Source organism: Cardiocondyla obscurior, linkage group LG16, assembly GCF_019399895.1.
Source record: "Cardiocondyla obscurior isolate alpha-2009 linkage group LG16, Cobs3.1, whole genome shotgun sequence".
In the NCBI taxonomy this organism is placed as follows: domain Eukaryota; kingdom Metazoa; phylum Arthropoda; class Insecta; order Hymenoptera; family Formicidae; genus Cardiocondyla; species Cardiocondyla obscurior.
Genome location: NC_091879.1, coordinates 4,749,934 through 4,759,885, shown reverse-complemented (window position 1 = coordinate 4,759,885; position 9,952 = coordinate 4,749,934). Strand labels below are relative to the sequence as shown.

General features: G+C 37.7%; 1 protein-coding gene across 1 annotated transcript; it reads right to left on the bottom strand.

Moving 5' to 3' along the window:
- Positions 1 to 2,687: 2,687 nt before the first annotated feature.
- Positions 2,688 to 8,033, bottom strand: LOC139109091 (uncharacterized). The gene has a single exon (XM_070667906.1). The coding sequence runs from the start codon at positions 8,031 to 8,033 to the stop codon at positions 2,688 to 2,690; it is 5,346 nt and encodes a 1,781-aa protein (XP_070524007.1).
- Positions 8,034 to 9,952: the final 1,919 nt, after the last annotated feature.

Below are 9,952 nucleotides of genomic sequence, written 5' to 3'. Positions count from 1 at the left end.
ATAAGTTCTAAATCGTTCTACGTAATAAAATATAAAGTGAAAGAGTGTAATGTAAATTCAACATGTTAAACAACGAGTACAACGATATAGTCAATGTCAATATAGATGATCATGATATTTATGATGATCCACATGTGCAAAATCAGCAAAATAACAACAATAATAATGTTGACGGCGTTGACGCAGATTCAAATACTGTTGGTCATTTACCAACATATTTATTAAAATATTTTAAAATTAAAAGTATGAAAGAAAATTCATTAATCGTGGAATGTACACAATGCATTCGTACAAAAATCTTATCAACTCCCATAAATAGTACTGGAAATTTATACAAGCATTTAAGAGTGAGTATTTTCACTATTTTTGCATGTTATTTAAGATTACAAAAACTTCTTTTATATTGTTTGACAATTAGTTTTTAACTATTTATTCATAAATTATTAATATTATTATATTCCTAAAATTTGAAGTTTGATAATAATTATTTATTTATTTTAAGCGACTACATCCATCTATTCCAAATTCTATTAAACTAATAAAGGAAAAATCTATGAACCAAAGTAGTTTCCAACAATCACAATCAGCTAATAAGCATAATAATGTCCAGAAGCAGAACTCACTATGGAGTACAAGAATAAAAAATAAAGAAAAAAATAAAAAAAAAGAAAAGGTTTTTCTAATATTTATATACTCATTTATAAGTTAAAAAGACATGCACATATATGACATCTGACATCAATGACATGTATATATTTTCACTTTTATGGACCACTAATATTTTTCATTGTTTTAGGTGAATAAACTTATTGAAGAATTTATTATTAAAAAAATGCAACCAATATCATTGGTAGAAGATGATTATTTTATTAAACTGATAGAAGGTATATCTGGAATAAAGCCAATTTCAAGACATACATTCCAAAATAATTTATTAAGCAAGATGATGGCCATAAAATCTAATATGATAGCTACATTCGAAAAACAACCTTGGTTTTGCACAACAGCCGATATCTGGAGCGTCAACAATAAGTCATACATTGGTGTAACCTGTCATTTTATTGATAATTATCAAAGAAAATCATATATGTTATCTTGTAAACGGATTATGTTTGCGCATACTCATTCCGTAATTGCGAATGCTCTGTATGAAATACACAAAGAATATCATTTAAAATCAAAAATTGTTGGTATTATAACTGACAATGCAACTAATTTTGCTAAAGCTTTTAAAGTATTTCACACAGAGCCAGAAGAATCAATATCATTAGATGAGTTAAGCGATGAAGTAGACATTGTTACAATTGATTTAAAAAATGATTTGGATGACTCTGAAGTTAATCTTCCAAAGCAATTTCGCTGCATTGCTCACACCTTAAATTTATTTGCGTCTCGAGATTCACTGACAGCTCAAAATGATCAATCGTATTGTAAAATATACACGTCAACTTTTCGAAAGGCAACTGATATTTGGAATTTAGTCAGTAGATCGACAAAAGCAGCTGATATACTTTATAATATTTGTAATTGTCGCTTAAAAATACCTTGTAAAACAAGATGGAACAGTTATTACGATAGCATTAAATCTTTATTAAATATAAAAAATAAATTAGAAGATGTTTGTGAAAAATTAGGAAAACCCAAATTTACAGATAGTCAAATCTCTTTTTTGGAAGAATATACAAAAGTTATGGAACCTATTGCTTCTGCGCTTGACTTTTTACAAGGTGATAAGCATTCTTGTTTTGGTCATGTGTTATCTGTTCTCTTTCAAATGAAACAACAATTAAAAAAATTAGGAAATTTGTATTTTTGTAAAATTTTACGCGACACGTTACTAACAGCTGTAAATAAAAGATTCGAAAGTATAATAGATTTGACGAACACGCACAGTCAATATTATATATTAGCAACTGTTACCATTCCAAAATTTAAATTAAAATGGCTTGCAATGTCTGACTCTGACTGTCTAAATTTAAAAGAATTTTATGAAAATATATTATTAGAAGAAGCGTATACTTTTATTGATAAAGATGTATATGTAGAAAAGTCTTCATCAGAATCAGAAGAAGATACTTTTTTTTCTTTCTTACACGATAAAAATGTAACTGACAATGTAAATGATACTATGTTTGAGTTTCCAAAAACACTTCTCAATTTTTTTATAGTAAAGAAAATGTGGTTTATTAACCGAATAAAGAATATACAGAAAAAGTAATAAAATAAGAATAATGGAGATATAGAGAGTTAGTTCGATATAAATGGTTTGCCGGTTCTGCGACGCGCAAGCAAACCTTTTCAATTGCAGTTTACGTATAAATTGAACAGTTATATTATTTGCTAAGCAGCACGAGCTATTCGTATTGAGAATTGGAAAGCAACTAACTCGTCGGCGTGAAGGCTCGCAATATCTGCTTGCCCTACCTTTGTTCGTAAGGACAAGCGCATAATATTACGGGATGGCCCAGGTTCTCTGAAGATGAGACTTATCAGTCGGTCTACGTGACCGGATATTCAGTTATAAATTTCTTATACTAATAAGTAACAAAAGAAGAAGCAAAGTTTCTAAACGCATGAAACCTTTCAACGCACAAGCATCGCATTACATTTCTTGATATTCTCTTTTTTCTTAACATTCCGCCCGCCTCGTTCTCGCTGTGAACGAACATTTGCTTACGCTAGCATGTTTATGTTTCGGTTGCATTTGAATCATGATTTATTTCATTATCAGCAAACAATGGAACGATTTTAACTACGGGTCGCGTAAAAGTGGTTGTTGCAGTTTTAACGGTTACCACGCGAACTTGACCGTCGGCTCCAGGGTGAATAGCAATAATACGCCCAAGGGGCCACTTCGCAGGCGCAGTGCCTTCCCCACGAATTAAACATAGAGTATTAATTTTTAAGTTTTTCATTGCAACAGACCATTTATTTCTTACATTAAGCGTCGGAATATATTCATTGGACCATCGTTGCCAAAAGTGGTCACGCATTTTTTGAATGAGTTGCCATCGCTTTAGCCGATTCTCAGATATTTCTTGTAATGAAGGTTCGGGTAAAGCATTTAGAGGTTGCCCTATTAAGAAATGACCCGGCGTAAGTGCTTCAAAATCTTCGGGGTCATCGGAGATAGGAAGCAAGGGTCTCGAATTTAAGCATGCTTCTACCTGCGTCAAGAAAGTTGCTAATTCTTCATACGTCAGTGTTGCTTTACCGATTACCCGGTGAATATGAAATTTTGCAGATTTTACCGCGGCTTCCCAGAGGCCCCCAAAGTGGGGAGCACTGGGGGGATTGAAATGCCAAAGCACCCCTTTATTGGTCAGATTATTTTTAATCAATGAGTCATGTGTTATTTGTTTTATAAAATTTCTAAGTTGCGCATCTGCCCCTATAAAATTTGTGCCGCGATCACTATAAAGATGGGCACATAAACCGCGTCTAGAAGTGAATCGCCTGAAAGCCGCTAGAAATGCTTCAGTTGTATAATCTGAAACGGCTTCTATGTGAACGGCTCTGGTAGAAAAACAAACGAAAATGGCAATAAAACCCTTATAGGCTCTTTGGCCTCTGCCCTTTGAGGTTCGCATCATAATTGGTCCAGCATAATCTAGACCTGTATTAAAGAACGGTGGTAGCGGAGAAGTTCTCGCATGAGGCAAACTTCCCATAAGCGGGAAACATGCTGTTCCTTTCCAACGTATACATTTGGCGCATTTGTGTATGAATGATTTAACAATTTGGCGTCCGCCTAGGATCCAATATCTTTGTCTTATTGTAGCTAAGGTTAACTGCACCCCGCCGTGCAGTGTCATACGATGGCACTTATCAATTACTAATTTCGCAAAATATGAATCCTTGCTGAGAATGATCGGATGCTTTTGATTGTAATTAATAGACGAGTGTTGCAATCGGCCACCTACTCGAAGTATTTCATTTTTGTCAACAAACGGATTTAATTTATATAATGCACTTTGTCGCAATAATGTCTGTTTATTTTTAATAGCCTTAATTTCTTTGGAAAAAAATATATCTTGCGAATGCTTAATCCAAAGATTTTTTGCATCCTCAAGTTCGCTTAGTTCGAGATCTTGATCTTGATTTTTACGTTTTCGTAATCTTGCGGGCCAGCGACGGCACCAAGCAGTAATATGCAATAATCGTGTTAGCGAAGAAAATTGCAATAGCATTTCATTTTCCTGTTTTTTGTTTTCAACTATATGTACCCTAGCAGGTCGTTCCTCCTCATGCGTTCGAGGAATTTCTTGATGAAATAATCTCGCATTTAATTCATCGTATGGTGATAACCAAGCTGGCCCGGTCCACCACAGCGGGTGGCCTGCTAATTCCGATGGAGAAATTCCTCGCGACGCACAATCGGCCGGGTTTTCGTTACCGGACACGTGTTTCCACTGAGCATCAGGTAATGTTTCTTGTATCTCAGTTACTCTATTAGCTACATATGTTGACCAACGCGAAGAATGACCCCGTATCCAGGCCAAAGTAACCGTAGAGTCGGACCATAAATAGACTCTATTAATTTTAAATTTTGCAGCAAGTTTTATTTTGTTTACTAAACGCACTAATAGAGCGGCGGCATTTAATTCTAATCGCGGTAAAGAAATAGTTTTTAAAGGAGCAACTTTAGTTTTTGATTGCAAAAGCGAAATTTTGGAAAAGTGAAAGTCGTCATATTCGTCCGGACTAGTGCACGTTACTCGTAAGTAAACAACCGCAGCAATGGCTCTCTCGGAAGCATCTGAAAACCCGTGGATTTCTATACTACAATTTGAGGCAAGACTATTTATCCAGCGGGGCAAGGCAATTTTCTGCAGTTCAGGGAGTTCTGCTTGAAATTTTAACCAAAATTCTTGCTCCTCTTTTGGCAGAGGCTCATCCCAATCTAAACTTTTTAGCCATAATGTTTGAATAAAAATTTTCGCGCGAATGATAACCGGTGCTAGCCACCCAAGCGGATCAAACAGTTGCGCAACTTCTGATAGAATCTTTCTTTTCGAGTATATTTTTTCTGCAATTATATGGATATGAAAGGCAAACGTATCTGTTCTAGGATTCCATTGCATTCCTAAAATCGGGTGTCCCTCAATGGATTGCCAAACGACAGGCTGGTTTTGATGTTCCGTTTTGGGAATTATGTCCTCTATTAATTTCGAGCTAGCAGCCCATTTTTTTAACGGGAAGCCGCCCGCCATGCAAATCGCAACTAGATCTTTTATTAAAGCGCGTTTTCCGTTTACGGAACTCGCTCCGGTAAGAATATCGTCCATATAAGTTTCCGATTGCAACACGGAAGCGCCTATAGGATATTTTTCTTTTTCATCCTCTGCGAGTTGTTGCAATACTCGCAGGGCTACAAATGGTGCACAAGCAAGTCCATAAGTTAAAGTGTTTAACTGATAGTCGTTTACATTCTCAGCAGGGTCATAACGCCAGACAATACGCTGCATTTTTTTGTCCGCGTCGTCAACCAAAATTTGTCTGTACATTTTTTCTATATCCGCTACTATCGCAAATCGATGTCGGCGCCAATTGGTTATTATAGCAGGCAATTCTGGCAGCAAATTTTTACCCGTTAGCAAGACTTGATTTAAACTTATATTTTGTGCCATCCGGGCTGATCCGTTACAAACTACGCGTATCTTAGTTTTTTCCTCGGCTGATTTGATTACGCAATGATGTGGCAAATAGCAGCACACTTCGTCCGTCGGCGCGGGTGAAGTTACTTTAGTCATATGCTCAAGTTGTTGATATTCTGTCATAAATTCATTATATAATTTACGAATCTGTGGTTGTTTGCTTAATCGTTTTTCCAGAGCTTGAAGCATTTTAACAGCTATTGAGCGAGAATTTTTAAAATTTGGAATCGCGTCCTTGCTTAAAAATGGCAATCGAATTATATAACGTCCTGTCTCATCACGGCGATGAGTTTCTACAAAATGTTTTTCGCACTCAATTTCTTCTGCAGTTAAGGCCGGAAGAGACAATTTTATTTCCTCCTGCTGCCAAAATTGCTTAACTAAATCGGACAAATCTATTCCCGTGGTGCATTTATGCACGGATACGCCCTTGCCTGTTGACTCTCCGCCCGCCGTTCCGGAAAGTACCCATCCCAATGCGGTTTTTATTGCAATTGGAGCGTTTATATTTCCTTTACGAATTCCTTCTTCTAAAATAATAGCATATACTTCCGCACCTAAGATCAATTCAATATTAAAAGAAGCTCGAAAATCTGGATCTGCTAGTTCTAATCCGCTTAAATGCTGCCATTCATTGTACATATTTTCTAAACTAACCCCTGAGGCGGTGAGTCGAGACAAAATTAATGCTGTAATTTGTAATGAAAACGGAGTCTTTGTTCCGGATTCTATCTTAAATATTACTTTACCACGAGCATGCATATTTATTATTCCACCAATTCCAAAAATAGGCGTTGAATCCGAAAACCGCGGAAGTTTTAATTTTTGCATTAAAGATTCAGAAGCAAGCGAGACTTCCGAACCCGGATCAATTAGCGCACGCACGGTGTGTTTTTTACCAAATTTATCTGTAACGAAGACCCTGGCAGTCGCAAGCAAAACTCGTTTCCGCTCTATGATATTACGCAAGTGGAGAGCCACTGCTCCTTCCGTGCTGGTTCCGGCTGATTTTTCGGCTGCTTCCGAGTATTTCGGCGGCGCCGTCCCGGTGTTGATGTTCCTGCTGCTGGATGCGTTGAACTCCTCTGAGGCTCGATGCTCGATGGCTCTGGGTCCGGTGGTACGACGCTCTGCGGCGGAGGCATTGACTCTGGTTCGCATACTTCCGGTTGAACAGGCCTCATGGATTGTTGTATGATGTCTGTCTTTGCAATGGTAGCAGGTTCTGGTAGAAGGACACAGATCGTTTCGATGATTTCCAAAGCAGTTAAAGCACAAGCGATGCTCTATCGCGAATTCTTTACGCGCATTAGGCTCCTTTCTTTTAAATTCCGGGCAGCCCAGAATATAATGTTGTCCGTGGCACAAAAAACACGTGTTCGGCTTACCTCCGCTCTGTAACGGAGCTGGGTTAGAAACAAGTGCTCGCGTAGCCCGAAATCCAGATGTAGTTTTAGACGATAAATCACGTCCCGTCGGCTGGATCGCCTCCAAAGTTCGGAGACGGTTTTCCATAAACAGTCTCAATTCCTCATAGCATGGAGGATCTGTGGTATTTCCAATAACCGATTCCCACTCCTTTCGTGTATAAGAATCGAAAAGCTCAATTATTCGATGCACAAATAAATCATTTTCTGCTACAGGCCTCTGGATTCCTTCTAATGCAGCAACGGTCTGCAGCATTCCATTAAAAATCTTTCGCAATTCAAATGCACTCTCTCCTTTCATTTTCGGCAAATTTGAAAAGGAGGTAAGCACGGAACGCACAAGCAAACGCTTATTTTCGTAATGTTCCTGAAGCATGGTCCACACTCGTTCGTAATTTCCTGCGGTCGTCGGAATGTTTCGTGTTAATTGTTCCGCTTCCCCCTTAAGACTGCTTCTTAAGTAATGGAACTTCTGTATTTCTTGCAATGAACTGTCAGCTCCCACCATTGACTGGAAAAGATCTTTAAAATTCGGCCAATCCTCAAAGCGTCCCGAGAAAGTAGGCAATTGCAATCTTGGTAGTTGGCTTCGAAGGGGCTCCGAACTGCGCGGAGATTCCGGTGTCTTTGATGATCCTGCTGAGGGCGACAATGTTAGCATCATTTCTTCCAAAGTAGCCCGCTGATTGTAATAAACCTCTTCCACGATTGCATAATAATCTTTAGTAATATAGGCATGGGTTTTCACTTGTTCCCAATATTCTTCTCTTAATTGATCATGAGCCTTTTCGAATTTCGCCCAATTGGTATCCAGTTGATTGATTCTAATTTCTATCGCACTGGTTGTTATCTTTGCTGATCCCAGCTTACGCAAATTGTCTACGGCTCTTGCAATACGGCCGTGCAATTCCTGTTGGTTGTTGATTAACGTATCGTGATTCTGACTCATCGTAACAAACTTGAACAGTATAAATTTCACACTGATTTACACTATCCGGCTCGAAGGACCAAAAAATGTTTGAGTTTCCAAAAACACTTCTCAATTTTTTTATAGTAAAGAAAATGTGGTTTATTAACCGAATAAAGAATATACAGAAAAAGTAATAAAATAAGAATAATGGAGATATAGAGAGTTAGTTCGATATAAATGGTTTGCCGGTTCTGCGACGCGCAAGCAAACCTTTTCAATTGCAGTTTACGTATAAATTGAACAGTTATATTATTTGCTAAGCAGCACGAGCTATTCGTATTGAGAATTGGAAGGCAACTAACTCGTCGGCGTGAAGGCTCGCAATATCCGCTTGCCCTACCTTTGTTCGTAAGGACAAGCGCATAATATTACGGGATGGCCCAGGTTCTCTGAAGATGAGACTTATCAGTCGGTCTACGTGACCGGATATTCAGTTATAAATTTCTTATACTAATAAGTAACAAAAGAAGAAGCAAAGTTTCTAAACGCATGAAACCTTTCAACGCACAAGCATCGCATTACATTTCTTGATATTTTCTTTTTTCTTAACATACTATAATATCAGATGCTACGAAACCACTGGACGTAAAAGTACAGTGTTTAGCATATTTATCTGACAAATCAAAAAATTTAAATAGCTTAAATAACTACCCAATAATTAAAAAAATTTATATAAAATATAATACACTTTTACCAAGTTCCGCGCCTATTGAACGCGTTTTTAGTGCAGGTCAACAAATTTTAACACCGCGACGAAATAATTTGTCAGATGAAAATTTTGAATGTCTTATATTTTTGAAACATAATGCGTAAGCGTAAGTTCAGTAAGTTGCGTAACACATACATATATTTATGATGTAGAAGTTTAAGACTATTAAATAAACAATAAAAGTAACTGTAACTAAATAAATTTAAGGTAAATTTTATTATACCTGTACCTCGGTAAATTTTTTTTTCGAGAACCTATACCTGTACCTCGATACATTTTTTTCAGTGTACCTGTACCTGTACCTAGGTACTGAACAGAAAGGACCTTGCACAACATTGCGCTTTACATTATGAAATAAGTTTAGATAATGGCATTATCGTTCGGCGTCATGTAAATCAACTTCGTAAAATTGGGGAAATGACTCCGGCAGTCGTTTCAAATACGATCCGTTCTTATGCTCCACCACCTGGACTTGAAAAGAGAAACACTACCCCGCGGAGACACCCAAGTAGCACGGATTCACAATCCGCTGTCGAGAATACACTTGCGGATGTTTCACCCGCAGAAGATTCCGAAATAACGAGAACACCAGTAGTTTCTCGTAGGGGACCAATACGCGAACGTAAACCACCTACCCAGCTACAATACGATAAATTCTAGAAGGCCTTTTGCAAGTTTCTCTTTTTTTTCTACGAGGGGGAGTGTGATATTTCCCCGTAGTAATTCGTATCTCTTTAGATTAGTTTCTTAGTCACTTCGTAATGTATCTTCCGACTAGAACTTTGATACGTCCTTCGTCATTTAGAATGATAAAACACGCGTGCATCTCTCAGCTGCGCTTCCAACAATTTGATACCTAATATCAATATACAGACAACAAAGGATGTATCAACGGGATCGCTGCCTTGGACTTGTAACGGTCCAGAGCAGTTAGTCGCTCTCAAATAAAGCTACCAGATAGACCAACGCTCCAGTCTCACTCTCTTTATTCTAACCGCCTCCCATATTATACCTTAAATTACAACACTACCTAAAATTAACCGCGACCGAATTAGAAAAATGCAAACACAGCGACAAACAATACGTGTGCACTCAAAGCCATCCGATATACCACGCAAAGGCATATGCCCCGTGCGAAATACAAGCACTCACGAGACCGGATCAACAACCGACGCAGTGCAAAACCCGA

Bases quoted from the DNA above. Each gene is read 5' to 3' on its own strand.
- LOC139109091 (XM_070667906.1), bottom strand. From the start codon at position 8,033: ATGAGTCAGAATCACGATACGTTAATCAACAACCAACAGGAATTGCAC.